Source organism: Hoplias malabaricus, chromosome 17 (assembly GCF_029633855.1).
Source record: "Hoplias malabaricus isolate fHopMal1 chromosome 17, fHopMal1.hap1, whole genome shotgun sequence".
NCBI lineage: Eukaryota > Metazoa > Chordata > Actinopteri > Characiformes > Erythrinidae > Hoplias > Hoplias malabaricus.
In genome coordinates, this window is record NC_089816.1 from 13787727 (window position 1) to 13805609 (window position 17883).

The window sequence follows — 17883 nt, forward strand, 5'->3', positions numbered from 1 at the left end:
TTATGCCCTGTGATTCCCACAGTGACCCTGAACTTGATAAGCGGACACAAACAACGAATTAATACATTTCTTGTATTTTTAATAGCCCTCCCCCAACAATGTATGTCATGGAAAAAACTAGTTAACTTCCAAACAAAGACAGATAAATATGACAATATTTGCATTCTTAAAATAAACACATAGATGTGTAAATAAAAAATGTTTATTTACTGTATACTGTATATTTCCATTGCTATCTGTGGGAAAAAATGTGTAGTTTAAAATATAATTTTAATATGTTTTTATTTTTATAACACTATAATAGATTACTTAATTTTTATTTATTATTTGATACATAAAATAAGAAATATTAAGACACTTGACAAAAAATAAATAACTTTATTCTCTCATTAAACATATTCACATATATGGGCTTGAAAGTTGTTTGCAACATGTGTATATGTACAATTAAATACTACTGACATCAGGGTTTCTCTGAATCTGCCTGCCTTGTTTTCAACCCCAGAAGCTCTGTCTGCAGTTCTCCAGGCTTTGGAGGGACCACTGGGATGGTCTAGAAAAAAAATAGGAATTTATTGGTTATAAGTTTTTATATATCTGTAGAAAGTGAATAGATAAAAAAATAAACAAACAAAATTCAGCATTATCCCAAAATATTACCAAATCTGGGCGGTAATACTGATGGACAACCTCAGCACCAGCAAACATGGACAATACACTGGCACCAAACATCTTCAGGTATCTTGGCCAAGACACACCAGCAGGCATCTTCAGACTAGTGACTGGGAACAGGACATAAAGGAGAATAGATATTGTTTCAACTATGTCTAGTGCATTCATTATATATATATAAAAATATGATATAAATCATCACACTCATAAAAAAATATTTTTTTTATCATAAAAATCATAACATTGATCAGTGTTGTCTATCTGAAGATAATTTATACATGGTGTCACTCTTGTTTTTGCATCAGTCCATCACAGGGAATCAAACGCTTACTCGTATGCTCTCATCTGTGAACACTTTTAAATAGCCAATCCACTTATGGACATGATTTCATTGGACTGTGGGAAGAAACTGGAGCACACAGAAAACACACACTTGCATGGGGAGAACATAAGCAGTGACCTTGCGGCAAGGTTTGAACCCACAACCCCAAGACTCTTGAGATTAATTTTCACTGTAGTGCTTAGAGATCCGTTTGGAAAACGATGAGAGGACATTATGATAACAATAATATTAAATACAGAGCAAAAAATGCTAAATTATTTTGATAATCGTAAGTTATTTAGGATAGTAACACCCGAACGCAGTCTAAATTACGAAGTGGGATAAATTGCAGAAGACCTTTATGGTGACATTCAGCAGTCACTCATATTTAGCCAGACAAACACTTTTAAAAATAACAACATATTCCTTTTCAAATACTAAGACCTAAATAAGTCTATACAAACCTCTCTTAATTTGTTTGATATAGGTTTGATGGTTCCTTGATGCTACATGGTCACATTGCCGATACTCTTAGCAAAAATCGGCAGTGTCGTGGGGTGAAGTTCATATGGCTTCCTGATGCCTTTGTAGTGCACTATATAGGCCCATGACTTAACAGTTTCAAAAGGCAAATGGTGCATTATATCAGTACTATAAAGCAATTTCTGCTTATTTCTAAGACAATCAACACTCCATCCAACATACAGCACAATAGTTTGTCCTGAAGCTGTATTATCTTGATCTAGGCAGTGCACTTTCCAGGGACCATGTAGGCGTTTGAATGTGACCCTTAATGTCTGACGTCTTGTAGAGAACGGTCGATTCCATTACCAGCAGAGAAGGGTGAGGAAAGGTGTATACTAACGTAAAGTTAACATGCGTAATTTTCAGTATTTGCTTTTTTAGATAACTTTGTATGAATGTTTGTCCTTTAATTTCGGCGTTCTCCTGATGTCACCTACTAATATAAACATATAAAGTATTTTAGATATAAATAGTTAACAAATAGATCGACACTTCCCCCTTTAGTTAAAAAATACCGCTAGCCTCCCCTGTATCAATTTTAATTTTAAGCGTTAAATGAGAAAATGGGAAGCATAGCACCTGTATATTGTTTTCCGTGTTGTCCGAACGTGTGTCGTATATTTATTGAAATTATAAAAAATAAAACCTCACTCTAGTTCTTGTGAGAGGTCAAACACTGTCTAGGACTTTTATTTTAAAAATCCATTCAATGCTTTGTCTGATGGATACACAGTGAATCTTGGTGCAGAATCGATGTTGTTCCATTTTCTTTGTAGAAAATATTGATCAAGAAGCCCTGACAGGTTGTTTGTGGCAGGTGAGTTGTTTTTTAAAATGTCCTATGCATTTTCTGTTGTAGGTTTCTTTTAATTTGACATACATTTGCTAGTGAATCAAATTAAATCAATGGCTGTCTGGTTTACTCTGATGTGACAATGTAACTTAGACAATAATAGACTAGGAACTCTAAAAGTAGAAGGTGGTATTTTTCAACTTTTGTTATTCTATGGGACGTAATTTTCCGTAATAGTAGAGATAGTGGAGAGAGCGAGGAAGAGAAAGAGAAAGAATGTGGTTTAAAACCCCCATGGACCATAGACATAAGATACTATAGTACACTGCCTGGCCAAAATATTTCTCACACTCAAATGTTCTACACTCCTTGCACTTACAAAATAGGAGGTGGTCTGTGGAGATCATGAACACAGAAGAAAAATGAAAGTGGCTAACAGCAACAGAGCAACAGCAGGACACCTGTCTGTAATTGTAGAACTACAAAGTGTGCAGGTCTCTATGGGCAGTGGAGCTGATAAAAAGATCCGTGACTATAAAATATAGTATGCACATTTGTTTTGGCCAGGCAGTGTATGATCAGTATTTATGAGAATAAGAATCTCAAGTGTGGGTCCATAGTGTCCTTGGGGCTTAAAATGTAAACAGTGCCAAAGACAGAGTTTTAACTGAAAACATGTCAGTAACATCTATATAAATATGAATTTATTAAAGTAATTCCACCAGTTAAGATGGAAGAAAAGCAGTATGAATATCAGACGGCTCCCATGGATTATTTTCAGCATTGGTGAGTAAACCCAAACTACAGCAGATCTGAGGGGGCTATTGGAATATCAGATGCAAAAATTTCTGTTTTTACAGATAATACAATGTGTTTAATCAGTGTTCTGACATTCATACAACAGGCTTTTTAAAAGGAACACTAGTGTATTACTGTTCCTGGTCTCACCCAGAGGCAGATTGTGATTCACTTTTACAGCACTGTCCTGAAATATAGAAGGAGGGGTGGTAGAGAGTAGAGTTTCCTACCCTCATTCTTAGTTACATAGTGTAGTTTCCGTAGTTCTGAGCCCAGAGTAGCAACAACAGAGGCTCTATTCTCCATATCACAGATTAATGAAAAGTAAAAATACAACCTAGTGTTCCTTTAACATGTACAATTTATTAGTAGAAACGAGAATGTTTTGAGTGAATTTGACCTTATGATTTATTTTTATGTGAGCTATATGACAATATTTATTGTGATAGACTGTTTCACTTTATGGCAGAAATAGTTTTATAAACATATCTTAGATCTCATCTATACTTAACACTGGCCAATTCATTCATTGTCTGTAAGTGCTTATCTAGTTCAGGGTCGCGGTGGGTCCAAAGCCTACCTGGAATCACAGGGCACAAGGCGGGAACACACCCTGGAGGGAGTGCCAGTCCTTCACAGGGCGATACGCACTCACACATTCATTCAAACCTATGGACACATTTGAGTTGCCAATCCACCTACCAATGTGTGTTTTTGGAACACCTGGAGGAAACCCACATGGATACAAGGAGAACACACCAAACTACTCACAGACAACTGTGGCTTTTTATCTGACATAACTCATTATACTAATGCAATGACACAAAAACGCTATACTATTGCTATTTTGCCCATTTAATTTCAAGACTTTTTACACCACGTGTCAGCATTTTGAAAAGGCATGATTGTTGGCAGTTCTGCCCTTAACCTCTTTCTCTGTATATTTTCTTCTATTGATTTTTCACTTCTCAGGTACCATTCCATTCATGAGCAGCTTCAGGCAAAGCCTGTTCCTCAGTATGGCCAGATGGTTAACACTTTACACAACCAGCAGGAAGTCGGAGAGCAGAGGGTCATGAGTGAATTAACAGTAAATAAAGATCAGTATTCACCTCAAGTCAGTGGATTTCACCAGATGCAAGTCCCTACAAGTACAGTCCTCCAACCATCTAAATCCACAAATAATGACCACTACTTTTTAATCAGGCCAGGAATTAACTTATGTAATAATCGTATACCCTGTAGCTCTTCCCTCAACACCTGAAAAAGGGAAAAAGCGTGGAAGACCACCAAAACAGAAGTCAGAAGAAGAAAAGGAGGCAGATACCAAAGACACTGTGAAAAAAGCCAAAAGGACCCTGGACAGATTTAATGGCATGTCCGTGGAAGAGGTCATGGGCCGAAAGCTGCCAGATGTCATCACCTACAATCTCGACATTCTGATAGTGTGTATCCAGTGATCTGTATAATTTTACATTGAAGAACATGTTTTCATTGATTATTCATTTGAGTTCATGTTGTGTCGCTTATATTTATTAAGTGCCCCATGGATTTTTGTAGATTGGTATTAACCCTGGGCTGTTGTCAGCATACAAAGGACACCATTACCCAAATCCAGGCAACCATTTTTGTATGTATTGTTCTAATTTTCATTTGTTAATATTTAATATGTTAAGTTATTTTGATTATTTCTAACCGTAACCTTGTATGCACTGCCCCGCAGGGAAATGCCTATTCTTATCAGGGTTCACAGAAGAGCAGTTGAACTACATGCATGATCAGACACTCCCAGAAAAGTATGGGATCGGCTTCACTAATATGGTTGAGAGGACCACACCTGGGAGTAAAGACCTCTCTAAGTAAAGTTATTAAACTATTTGCTAAACAAGCATTTACACATTTCTAAATTTATTTCAATATTTGGTAGATTGTTTAACATCAACAAAGGTATTTAGTAAAATCATTTGTCATTCTTCAGTAAAGAGATCCGAGAAGGCGGCAAACAACTTCTGGAAAAGCTACAGAAGTACAAGCCACGAATTGCTGCATTTAATGGGAAAGGCAAGAATTGTTTACTGTAAGTAATGTAGTCTTATATTCTAATCTTATATATAATAATATATATCATCTTTTTATTCCAGGTATTTATGAAATATTCTGTAAGGAAATTTTTGGTGTAAAAGCCAAGAGTTTGGAATTTGGATTACAGCCCTACAAAGTTCCAGATACAGAAACAGTATGATTTTCGGACTTTTTTCAATACCATTATTAAAGACGCCGCTGCAATAAAATATTATGGAATGTTTACTGACATGCTGTTTTCCACATGTGTGCAGGTTTGTTATCTTATGCCATCCTCCAGTCCCCGTTGTGCCCAGTTTCCTCGTGCTCAAGACAAAGTTCATTTCTATATTAAACTGAAGGAGCTCAGGGACCAGATAAATGGTTTGGTGAAGAACCAGGAGGTTCAAGAGACCCACTACTCATTTGATTTGGTTTTGGCCAAAGGTAAAACTTCTAAAAACGGATTATCTTGCATATGCCCATAATTCTAGAAATCCCATACCTGACAGTTTAATTAGGGCAAATATTGCAAAATATTTACTTATGTTTTATATGTTATTACAGAGGATGCTAAAAGGGTGGTTATTAAAGAAGAGCAGCAGGACCCTGGCTATGAGGAAAGCTGTACTAGTGGAACACAACAGGCCTGCAGCTTCTATCCTGTTGAGGAGAGAGGTAATTATCTCTCTGTCTTGGATATATCCATTTAATGGTACTCAACTCGACTCTACTCTACTTTTCCATTAGGCAAAATTGATACTTGTTACCTGGAACTTGGTAATTTTTTGGTACCCACTTGCTTGTGGTTACAAGTGAGCCAAGCAGGAATTAAACTTTGATGTGTATACCATGATGCAGAGCGTTGATTGGCCAGAGAGACTTTACAATGAAATGGAGACATCCAGCATAAACTAGCCATCTGTTAAATCTCCAAGCTACAGTAGCGTTCACGTTTGTTTTTCTCCAACCTAAAACAGCAGCTCATACGATTAAGCTGAGGTCTTTTAAAGAGGTTCAAACAATTTTTGGATTTGTGGCTGATGAAAGTTTCTAGCAAGAGCTGGACAGTGCAACAAGGAAAGAAATACTCTATTGATCTGTCTCATCTGAACTCATGTGCAGATAAGCTGTGTTGAGTCCTGAAAAACAAAAACAATGTGAATACACAATGAGTAAACAATGCTTAATGTTTTTCAAAGCCAACTGTTCCAGATGGTGTTGTGCAACATTATCAGCTCCATTTCAGGGGAAAGCTGTTGTAGTGGAAATCCAACCAGGTACCAGAATAAGTAAAGCTGAGTGGAGTTGATACCATGCAGCGCATCATATATTAGTTTTGCACATCACACATAATAATTACATTCTAAAACTTTCAGAACATGGTTTAATGGATTATGAAATTTTAGTTTGCACTATTTAAACCAAAACCAAGACTATCAAGGAAAAAAAATTGATTATGCTTAACATCAGTTCATGGGTGACTTCAAAATACAAAGATATTTTTAAAAAATACATACAATACCAGTTTTGAAAATGACATCATTGTTCTTATTAAACTCAACATTTTGCAGGTACTTCAAATTCAGAGCATTATTCAATTATGGGTAATGTTAGTTCCAACCAGTGGACAGTGCAGCCGTTTGAAGATCAGATCCCAGACATTCAGTGCCACAGCAACAATAGCATATCTTGATATAAATTATTTCATCAAGAACCTTTTTTATAAGCTTTTTTTTTAAACTGAATGGGAGACCAAATACAAACAGTTTATAATACATTCCCAGCTTTCATTCCTCTGTTTTATTTTTCATAATGTTTATCTTGAATCATGGCCTCCAAGATTAGTGTCTTCTCTGTTGCTTCATGTCTGTATTAGCAATGTCTGTGTGAAATTATGTATTTCTCTTTACTGTGAGAATAGTGTACTCAAACCCTTACAGTTTGGTTACACATCATTTTCCTTAGACTAGAAGGATATATTCTTCTACAAAAACCTTTGATCTCAGGGTTTTATTATTTTCTTTCTTTCTTGTATTTTTTTTTATTCACTTGAGGTCAGGCATGATTTTCATGCATGTATCTACAAACTTGCACAATATTGTTACTTCAAATGAATGGTGCTACGTATGTTATACTCTGTTTGCAAGGTGTTGTCATGTATGTTGACTGTAATTAACTATTTCTTAATGATCATACCATTGCACAGTTGTTTTTATATTGTTTGTTTTTTTTTTTAAAAAACATGGCCTGAATAATATTTAAAATTATAAAATACTCCTGGCCCTCTTGGTTTAAATTGTGATGATTTTAAACATGCCATTAATATTGCATAAAGTGTCCCTTAACACTCTGCATGTGAAAGAGAATTTGTTGTAAATAATTTGGGTTTGTTATTTTCTACAATGATTTAAATGTACACTAGGACTATTTTGTATTTATTGTGTAATTATAAGCATTACTGACACATCATAACGTGACATTATTAAAAAACATACCAAGAAAGCTCCTTTTATTATTACAATTTTTATTTAAAAAAAAAAAATTACAAGTGACTGTTAAACAAATAAAAGCATTGAAATGTAAACCTTGACGTGTCATTCAGCATCATATGAATTGTGCTGCTTTTATACATTTTTTGAGTTGTGAAGGGACATGCATAACATAATATATCTCTGGCAACCAAACCCCTTTTGGACTAAAATTTAGCATGATAATGTTTTATCTAAAATGCTCAAATGCAGCATATCCTTGGTTCTGAGTTTATTGACAGTTTCTCAATAGTAAATGAAACATAACATTGTGCTGATATTTGCGTGCGCTCATATATAGTAATTATATAATAATCTCAGAAATGGCTTGAAATCAGCATACGTGTCAAAAATGTGTTGTATCTAAAGTGTCATATATATGATATTTGTCATAATTTTCATTGCGAGTTGAACCTCGATGACCATAAAGCGTGACAATTTTGAACAACATAATTTTGATAAGGTACCCAATAGTACGTGTCTTAATTACTTTATATTATTTTAGCATTATATATTATTATTATAACAATTTAAGTTAACTTTATTGTGAAAGGCAGCTGCCTTCTCTTATCGTGTGAATGACAGCCAATAGAAAAGGCGCTTAGAAACATTTAAACGTCGGAGCGTGGAGATACTGAAAAAGAAGGGGGGTTTTTAAGTCTGGCCTAAAGAAAAAAAAATTCACGACGCTTGAGAGATTACTACAAAAATGCACATTTGTGGAAAAACCATACTTATGTATGTTAGAGGTGTAAAACAGGATATCAACATTTGTTTATTAGGAATGGTACATTAATTCATTCTGCACACCCCCTTTTGTCTCGTAGTGGTATGATCCAGTGCCAGGTCGCTCTGCCGAGTGCGGCTCTTTGTTGCAGCCATCAGGATCTGTTTGAATTAGAAATATACATTTTTACTGTATTTCTAGTATTATTATCGTTTTCGCTTCAGGTTTTAGAGGTATGTGTCGTTTTCGTGATCATACGTGTATTTTCATTTGAAGATACTAAGACGAGTATTTTACATCATGTGTGACGAGGCTAAAGTTCGCTTCCTTCTTGGATTGTCCGTTCTACCTTAAATAGTGCAGCAGTTACATTTAGTCCCTCGATTTTTTAAGGTGGAACGGAAAAATCGAATAGGAAGCTAACTTCTGCTTGGTTTATGTGTTGGCCTGGAAAAAAAAGAAGATGCTTTCTAGCTGATTCTGCTTCGTTCATTAAAATTAACGCTAGTAATATTTTTCTTACGAAGGAAGGTACTGTATTTTGAAATATACTGAATCAATTAAATTTAGCATTCGAGATACGACTTAATGTTAATGGGGACCCAGTTAAAGCTGAAGTATTTATTTTGTCTATAATGAAGCTCGGGGTTATATCTTTGTGTAAACTACACAAAGTCATTTTGTAGACATTTCAATAATGATATAACCTACTGTTTTTAAACTAGCAATGTGTTTTGACAAAAATGAAGGCACCTGCTTTGTCAATAGACTGGTTAGAAACATTCTCTACTATATAGAGCATTTACCACAATTATCATAAGTTCTGTTTAAATAAATATGATTGTTGGTTTATCACTAAGTACCCTAAAGATGGATGAAAGAAGTTATGGATCTTTGCCCCATGTTCCCTCGGATTATGTCCAACACTGGTGAGTCTCCCCACCCCTTTGTCATCATATGGCGCCAGGTTATCACTTTGTTCAAAATCTACATTTCCTACCCCTATTAACAGAGCTCTGTGCAACTTAGAAACGTCTTGAATGTTACTAACCAGCCTATAATATGAGTCAGATATTAACACCTCACTGATTTCAGCTGGATGCTTTGGATATGTTCTTTTCTTAGCTTACTCTTTATGTTTGTTTCATGCCAGTTCACATTAAATAAGAGGGTTTTGCCTCTCATAGAGGTGGCCGGTATGAAAATATAAAAAGAAAGCATAATTTATGAAAATATATTTATCACATCACAGTATGTAAAAAATGGTATACACTCACTGTATCCAGGTTTTAATTGTTTATAATTTTGACATTACTAGCTCAATTCAAAATATCATGATCATTTTTTACATTATATTACTATTGAAATGTATTTAAATATTGTGAATACAGTTCACAACGTTTTTATCCCGTATTTCCCACTGTTATGACACATAAACGTGCTCAGTTACAGACATTAGAAAACACATTAAATGGGGAAAAATCTGACACTGAGTTTGCTATATCTTTCTTAGGGTTCAGTCAGCTCAGCAGCATCTCCAGGCACTTCACGCTCAGTACTCTCACATGGCTAATGGAAATGCCCCTCAGTACATGGAGGGACCAAGAGAGGAAGGGGTCATGGCACCAATGCATGTACCAGAACAGATTGCTGCCCAGTTAGAGCCTGTTGTTCCCCAGCAAGGTACACTCTAGTGATATTTTCTCCTTATTTATAATGGATTAAATAATGGAATGCTCTGTGTAATGCCTTAGGAAATCAGATCTAGGCATTATTACAGTCCTGTTACTGCTATTACATTGACATAACTACATTTTAAGATTTTAAAATACTAAACCACTATGTTTAATTATATTATTGTTATTTCTAAATGTATGGCTTGGTTCAGTGGTGTGTAACATCACTGGTTATTTATTTTAGTTAATCTGTTTTATTGTGTGTAATTTAATGAAGCATCCTGGCAAAAATGTATTTGAACCCACAGCTCCCACCAAAGGGAAACGGGGCAGACCAGCAAATAAAGAGCCTAAAGCTAAAGCTCAGCCCAAAGCTAAAGCTGAGCCCAAAGCTAAAGCTGAGCCCAAAGCTAAAGCTGAGCCCAAGGCTAAAGGTGAACCCAAGGCTAAACCTGGGCCCAAGCCGAAGAAGGCCAAGCTGGACCAAGATGGCAAGCCTGTTGAAGGAACGCAAGAGAAGATTGATGAAGCATTCAAGAAAGTCAAGAGGAAAGTGGATCGTTTCAAGGGCATGTCTGAAGAGGAAGTCATGAAAAAGACACTGCCAGATATCCTTACTAACAACTTGGATTATGTAATTGTAAGTATATATAAACTCTTCATGAAGTATATCAAAATGATTAAATCAATCAGTGTCAAACATCAACTTCCTGTTTTGTTTTTAAATTCATCCTCATTAAGATTGGAATCAATCCTGGGTTGATGGCAGCATACATTGGTAGATGGTTCCCTGGACCAGGGAACCATTTTTGTGAGTTGCATATAGTATATATTGGGTATAGTTCATTTAAGCTAAATAATAATCAATTAATAATAAATGATTTTCTGTATGATATTATTCCTTTAAGGGAAGTGTTTGTTCCTGTCTGGGTTCACCGATCAGCTACTAAACCATATGCATGACCAGACTCTCCCAGAAAAATATGGCATTGGCTTCACTAACATGGTAGCAAGAGCAACACCAGGAAGCAAAGATCTCTCAAGGTCTGACTGCTGCTTGGCTGTTCACCACTTTTTTGTTAAAATGGTACACTGTGGCCCATTTTCTAATCTTTGTTTTTCCTGATTCTATAGTAAAGAGCTTCGAGAGGGCGGCAAAATTTTAGTGGAGAAGATTAAGAAGTTCAAGCCACTCATAGCAGTTTTCAATGGAAAATGTAGGTGTATAATCACTGAAAATATGTTGAGTGGTAAATGTGATGAAAAACACAATCATAACATTTATGCTTTTTATTACAGGTATTTATGAAATGTTCTGTAGAGAAATATTTGGGAAAAAGCCCAAAACCCTTGAATTTGGCTTGCAGCCCCACAAGATTCCTGACTCAGACACGGTAAGACAACCCTATTTTCTATGTAGAGCCTTATATGTCCAAGTTACAGTGGTAGGTCACTTAAGTATGCTGTGAAAATAATGGACATTACTATAATGAAATGTTTAGCCACAGCTGTAACATGTGCCTTCTTCACTGTGGATCTATAGGCATTGTATCTGATGCCCTCTTCAAGTGCTCGCTGTGCCCAGTTTCCTCGAGCTCAAGACAAAGTGCACTTCTACATCAAGTTGAGAGAACTCAGAGACCAATTGAAAGGAGTCGCTAAAGCCAAAGAGGTGGAAGAAGTCAACTACAGTTTTGATCTTGGCATGGCTAAAGGTAGGGAACCAGATTTTTATATGGTTTAGTGTTCTTTGTTCAGTCACTAGACTTCATCTTTTTGTTCCAGGTTATAATTGTAAGTTGTGTTTTCCTTGTTTCCACAGAGGATGCCAAGAGAATGGCAATAAAGGAAGAGATGTATGATCCTGGCTATGAAGCTGCTTATGGAGGGGCTTATGGAGAACCTGGATTTGAGGAAGGGCAGAGTAATGGCCACTGTGCCTTCTCTTCTGGAGAGACAAGTTAGTGCTAATTCTAATCACTGAAGAATGAAGGACAGTTGTTGAAGTCTATTTATCTGTAAAACCAAGTTATTAAATGAGTACTACAAGCAGTATCAGTATAAACGTTTTTGACCATTCTTCCACCTGCATTTCCAGAAACAGCAGAGAAAGAACCTAGAAATCCAGACACAGTGGGTCAAGTTCAAGAGGGCCAGTGGATGAACGAGTGCTTCACTGACAAGATTCCAGACATCAGCAGCTCTTCACATGCACAAGCTGGGGCTGTATGAGGCTTGATTAGAGACTTTATCCGCAGCCTAATAGACAGAGCTCCTGTGTTCATTCTCAGCTCAGAAACAGTGCCTCTCACCAGCTTCATCCAGTATAGGGTTCTTCAATATTTGCACCGACTTCTCTCCTTCCTGATATACTACAAACTCTGCTACAACAGACATATAAAACAACCAAAAGTGCTGCTGTGGGCATATCTCTGAAGAACTGGATGTCAGAAATGGTTTGAATCATGGAGGTGGCTACTTGAGCTACTCACAAGGAGAAATCAGTTGCTGCTCCTAAAAAAAGAATCTGTACCTCAGTCTTTTAACTGAAGACATTTAGTGTGGGAAAAAAACTTTTGTCTAAAAAAAGAGACTATTATATTTGTTTGCAATGAATTTGAAGTAGATATTTTAGGAAGTAGTATTTCAGTGGAACTTTTTATTTTTATTTTTTATCATGTCCAAAACATTTTGGTCATCCTTATTTAGTGTATGATGGTCAGCACTGCTGAAACAATTTTTATGCTTTATGTGATGTCAGGGATTGATACTTGATATTATCAGAGGTCAATGTGTATTTTGATTTGTTTGGATGTAATTCCTCTTTTAATTAGTTGTGCAACATTTTTGCACACATTCTGCTTGATGTATTCATGCAATGTGGGAACAGTGAGGATTATGTATAACAACACTCTATGTTGACCCTATTTCACCTTGAGGTAATGTGACTGAACAAGTAGCACACATGAAATTATCAAAGCAATGTTACGACCTTTTCTGGTAAAGGTACATTTTAGCCACTAGATTTAGCCACTCAACTTTCTCAAGTACTGTAAAATATTACAATGACACCTTATGCAGTGTGAGTTTTAAAATTGAAAACGGTCAATGGACTGATTTTGCTGGTTATATGAAACACAACTGGTGCTATTTTTTTGTTATGTTTATTGACAACATGATGCGTTGGTTTTCTAATTTTTCTGTTTATTAAAATTCTATTGTACTGAACTTATGCAGGGGATATGTTTATATTTAGCACAATTGGTTTTGATTACACTTCACTGTAGGTCCCTCTTCATAATGCTACGTAACATCTACATAAGTCTTCAAGACATAGGTACATAAACATTAATAAAACTTTACTCCATTAAGCATCATCTGACATATTATTTTCTAGTGTGATAGTGACTAAAGCAGTCTTTATAAGTGATGCTTGTTGGAATAACTTTAAATAAATAAAAATGTACATCATGTGACATACAGTAAATTGTTAACATTTTCTATCATCTGCAAGTTGAGTGCTGTACTTGCAAGCTAAACAACTCTAGTAACAAGAAGATAAAATGTAAGAGTTTACAATCATTGATTTTAGTTTGTTTTGGATGGATGTTTGCAGTCTGTGGTAAAATGTTTGAAAAATCATTTCCAGCTTATGAAAGCATTTATTAGAAAATGTCTTGTTGAATCAGTAACATGCCTATGGATGTAGGGTCACTTTCATAGATGTTTCTCTAAAAGAAAAAAAAACAAAATGTAATGTGGATCCATCTCTTTGAAAACCTTAGACATTTTAGATTTGAATGTACATACCTCTAGAATATAGTGCCCTCCACATCGATCTGAAACACTGCATGGTCACTTTCCAAAGCCACACTAAATCAGGTGTTATCTGTGGTGTCCAGTCAGCAAATCTGATGGTCACAGCCAAATAGAGGGAAATATCCCAAGATCTCAGAACAATGGTTATTTAACTTGCAAGTTACTGATTGATTCGAAATAATCTTACCTCAGAAGCATAAAGTATATTGTCTCAATTGGCAGAACACAGATCATCAGTATGGAAATGATCAACTTCACAACAAGCAGTTCACTTATCCATCCATGTTTCTTCATACTGACCTTACAAAAAACTAAGGAATAGACAAAAGTGTTAAAACACAGTAATATCATTTCAAGGTTCTGTTAATGTTCTTACAGAAATATACATGTTATGCATTCATTTACCTTTTTGGATGGGCTCAGGAAGTAAGCTGTCATTATGGTTGTCCAGCACACGATTCTGTAACCTCACTGACCCATACTGCATAGATGCATCATAATATCCAAATGAAGACCCTTTGTCGTTAGTTATAAAGAGATAAGTAATAACTGAGTCTTTTTCCAAGAAATCTGAAAGCCAAGAATATATCACCCAGTTAGCAGACCATGGAAAGGACACATACGATCATTTCTTAATTCATTCATTTATTGTCTGTAACCGCTTATCCAGTTCAGGGTTGCGGTGGGTCCGGAGCCTACCCGGAATCACTTGGCGCAAGGCAGGAGGAGGCGCCAATCCTTCACAGGGCAGAACATTCACTCACACCTACGGACACTTTTGAGTCACCAATCCACCTACAAACGTGTGTTTTTGGACCATGGGAGGAAACCCACGCGGACACGGGGAGAACACACCAAACTCCTCACAGACACGTGAGCCGAGAGCGGGACTTGAACCCACAACCTCCAGGTCCCAGGAGCTGTGTGACTGCAACACTACCTGCTGCATCACCGTGCTGCCCTACCAACATTTAGCTAAATATAAAATTACCCTACCATGATTTTTCAGAAAACGTAGAGCATCTTTGTATCCATTTTGACAGATATCTGCCATAACCTGTGAAAAAATAATTCCACTTAAAACAAACAAAACATGAACCATTGTATAGAACTGTACCTATTGGTCTAGAGGAATGTGCAAAATGCATACAAAACCCCTTCAGCCCAAAGTTAAGGACTCTCCCTTAGTTCTTATTGAACAGGCTTGACTTTGGGTTAAAGTTATCTAGTTTTTGAAACTCTAGATCTTGCACAGTTGTTAGGTATTTAAAAAAAAAACTTTTAATATATTTGAAAATCTAAGTGGAACACTGGTCTCCGAGTTTCAGACAGCACTGTGTGTGTGTTTACCTCAGCTTCTGGTGGGAAGAAGGCTTGAATGACTCTGTGCACATTAGTGAAGTTCACCTGGATGCTAACATTGCTATGTCGTAATTCATGAAAGTAAAACGGACTTTCATTTGGACAGATATCACTTTCACCGGAAAATGGTGAGACAGTGATGGTATTCTTCAGATTGTAGTAAGGAAGGTTATTACTCAGAGCTCCATCCACATAGCGCTGAAAGGAAAGGGTTTAGGGGTGGAGTTAGATTAAATGAGCCACTTTTTGGTAAATGTTTTATAAAGCAAACAAATAAGCTATGTATATGTATGAATCTACATGGATCTCTTAACATTTATTTGTTGAAAAATGTGAATATATTTAGTTTGGAATTATAAGAATTAGAGCACTAGCAGCTTCCTACGGCTTGCAACAGTCAGATAAAATGGGCCAATAAAAATGAAGAACAAGCAATCTCAACTGTCATCATTTTAATTACATTTTTTGAGCTACTGTCTGCAATGCATAATTAAATCTAAGTTAAGATTCTGAATGGACATATACAGGAGCGAGGGCCTTTAGCTTGCTAACTGGTTAAGCTAAAATGGGCCTAAATGATTTATTTCACAAAAAAATATATACATTTATTTGAAAGAGACTGTCAGTTTTTTCATAAACATTTAACTTTTTTGACAAGCTTATAATTAATTGCTTTAATACCCTTATTAATAATTAATAAGCAAAATTTGCAAATCAAAGCTACTGATATGTTCGCTAGTGTTGTATCAAAAATGCAACATCATTTGGTGCAATTTGCTATAAAATTTTAAAGGGATATGACCATAGATTTGATGTAAGAATTTATACTCATAGATATGATTCTTTAATCTTATCTGGCTCATTTTAGCTGACTCCACCCTACATTAACACAAATCTTTGGTTAATGGTACAGACATTTAAAAAGAATAATTCATGCTGAAGCTGAACCCAGAGCTGTATCTGAAATACTATCCTACATTGCATGCAAAGGCTACAGTACACTCATTTTTTAAAAATATGGTTTTCTTACTGTAGCATGATAACTTGGAGGAACCACCCCACAGTAAAAAGGGAAAAAACAGCTGCAAACTAGGGCCTGGGCAAAACGGACATAGTTTTTACAAATTAAACATTAAAAAAAGAACAATTGAGGATATACTAGTACACTGTATTCAATGCATTTTTATAATACAAGTTTAGAGACTTTTCTATATTTAATAGAGCAGACTCTTAGTTTATTAGCAGACTGTAGTTGTAGTAGACTAGTTGTCCCATGTTCTAGTGTGAAAATGAAGAATTCAGTAAAATCAGTGTTAATTAAGCCTAATTTTTTATCGAACATACACTTAAGCATCTAAATGGAACTGGTGTCAATGTTACAAAATGTTAATGTTGTGTGCAATTACAGATTTACAACAGAGCGGTCTCTAAAACCTCAAAAGATATATAGTACAGCTTTAAGACAATGAACCATATACTTGCAACTGTGTCCCTACTTATGTTTGGTCTTGTTTGCCTGATCTAATACATGTCAGATCACTAATTAAGAGAAGCTTGAGATAATTGCAGTCACCTGGACAAGATCACTCTTGCTGTTAAATTCTGACACCAGTACATTCTGTCCATCTGAAACACGAGTTAGAGACACACACAGTCTCCCAGTGGCCAGCAGGTGAGCGTTACTGGGCAGCTCTCTGACCAGTAGCTCCTGGGTCAACTTCAGCAAGTTGAAGGATGGATGCATGGAACCCAGTGTGCCTTTCCGAGCTTCTCTGGCCAGTTCCATCAGATTTTCACAGCATTTTGCTTCAAAGTAACACATATATTATTCAGAACATTGTTACTTGCATGTGCATTTTGGAGATTAGCTGTTTGTGTTTGTTAAAATTAAAGGCTTTTATTTGATCCTAGGCTTGGATAATATGTTTTTGGGAAAACATTCATTTGGTACAGGACTTTTTCATTATGTGGGAGGTCTTATTTAACTGTCCACTGAAAAGTTCTTCTCTTTTTTTTTACTGTTATCTGTAAAATGTGGGAGCCCTAAATCATTAACTAAATACGTCAATAATGATTATGTATAAATGAGAAATACTACACATAAACACTATTCTAGTTATGAAGTAAATATACTGGACCTAAATGGGGATTACAGTTTTCTAGAATGAAGCCTTTGTTCCTTATCTGTGGCTGATTTAGAACAGTATATTTTAAAATATCTCACAAATATGTATAAAAGGTTTGCGTGATACTCTATCAAGTATGGACACACATAACGGAACTTTCTGATTAAAAATATGAAAAAAACTTTTTTGATGTTGTCACTTACCTGGTGATAATTGGCAGGCCATCATTGCTGCTATCAATGCTCCTGACAAAGCCCCACAAATCTTTGTTGTCCTATCAATCAGGTCATGAGCCCGCTCCAACAGGCAGCTATACACTCCAAAGTAATATATGTTCAAAAAACCACAACCAGCAAAAGAAATAGTCCATTCGTCATTTGGGTTAAGCATGTTTCATGTGCTGTACACTGAGTATGGCATCTGCAAATCACACACTTTGGAAAAAAAGCAGCTTTACACAAGGTGGAAGGT

General features: G+C 35.9%; 4 protein-coding genes across 9 annotated transcripts; 2 read left to right on the forward strand and 2 right to left on the reverse strand.

Moving 5' to 3' along the window:
- Positions 1–354: 354 nt before the first annotated feature.
- Positions 355–1756, reverse strand: uqcc6 (ubiquinol-cytochrome c reductase complex assembly factor 6). The gene is made up of 3 exons (XM_066649058.1): positions 1459–1756; positions 661–782; positions 355–553 (listed from the first exon to the last, which is right to left on the reverse strand). The coding sequence occupies exons 2-3, from the start codon at positions 766–768 to the stop codon at positions 464–466; spliced, it is 198 nt and encodes a 65-aa protein (XP_066505155.1). The 5' UTR covers positions 769–782; positions 1459–1756; the 3' UTR covers positions 355–463.
- On the forward strand, positions 1112–7726 carry tdg.2 (thymine DNA glycosylase, tandem duplicate 2). Of its 3 annotated transcripts, none has more exons than XM_066649056.1 (12): positions 1112–1143; positions 2296–2336; positions 3026–3098; positions 4083–4261; positions 4356–4555; positions 4671–4740; positions 4834–4969; positions 5089–5171; positions 5252–5346; positions 5447–5618; positions 5739–5849; positions 6746–7726. In XM_066649056.1, the coding sequence occupies exons 3-12, from the start codon at positions 3043–3045 to the stop codon at positions 6865–6867; spliced, it is 1224 nt and encodes a 407-aa protein (XP_066505153.1). In that variant the 5' UTR covers positions 1112–1143; positions 2296–2336; positions 3026–3042; the 3' UTR covers positions 6868–7726. The 3 variants fall into 3 exon arrangements, with proteins under 3 accessions (XP_066505153.1, XP_066505152.1, XP_066505154.1); XM_066649055.1 differs by lacking the exon at positions 1112–1143 and adding an exon at positions 1791–1837; XM_066649057.1 differs by lacking the exons at positions 1112–1143; positions 3026–3098 and having other exon boundaries at positions 1986–2336.
- A 727-nt stretch (positions 7727–8453) lies between these two features.
- tdg.1 (thymine DNA glycosylase, tandem duplicate 1) lies at positions 8454–13759 on the forward strand. Of its 4 annotated transcripts, none has more exons than XM_066649774.1 (11): positions 8454–8662; positions 9290–9358; positions 9943–10112; positions 10414–10745; positions 10847–10916; positions 11014–11149; positions 11240–11322; positions 11405–11499; positions 11649–11820; positions 11928–12065; positions 12204–13759. In XM_066649774.1, exons 2-11 carry the CDS (start codon positions 9300–9302, stop codon positions 12335–12337), a joined length of 1389 nt encoding a protein of 462 aa, XP_066505871.1. In that variant the 5' UTR covers positions 8454–8662; positions 9290–9299; the 3' UTR covers positions 12338–13759. The 4 variants fall into 4 exon arrangements, with proteins under 4 accessions (XP_066505871.1, XP_066505873.1, XP_066505872.1 ...); XM_066649775.1 differs by lacking the exon at positions 8454–8662 and adding an exon at positions 8848–8960; XM_066649776.1 differs by lacking the exon at positions 9290–9358 and having other exon boundaries at positions 8456–8662.
- LOC136673963 (patatin-like phospholipase domain-containing protein 2) lies at positions 13700–17802 on the reverse strand. The gene is made up of 9 exons (XM_066649777.1): positions 17616–17802; positions 16860–17092; positions 16317–16382; positions 15275–15484; positions 14921–14981; positions 14330–14494; positions 14112–14235; positions 13916–14016; positions 13700–13836 (listed from the first exon to the last, which is right to left on the reverse strand). Exons 1-9 carry the CDS (start codon positions 17800–17802, stop codon positions 13823–13825), a joined length of 1161 nt encoding a protein of 386 aa, XP_066505874.1. The 3' UTR covers positions 13700–13822.
- Positions 17803–17883: the final 81 nt, after the last annotated feature.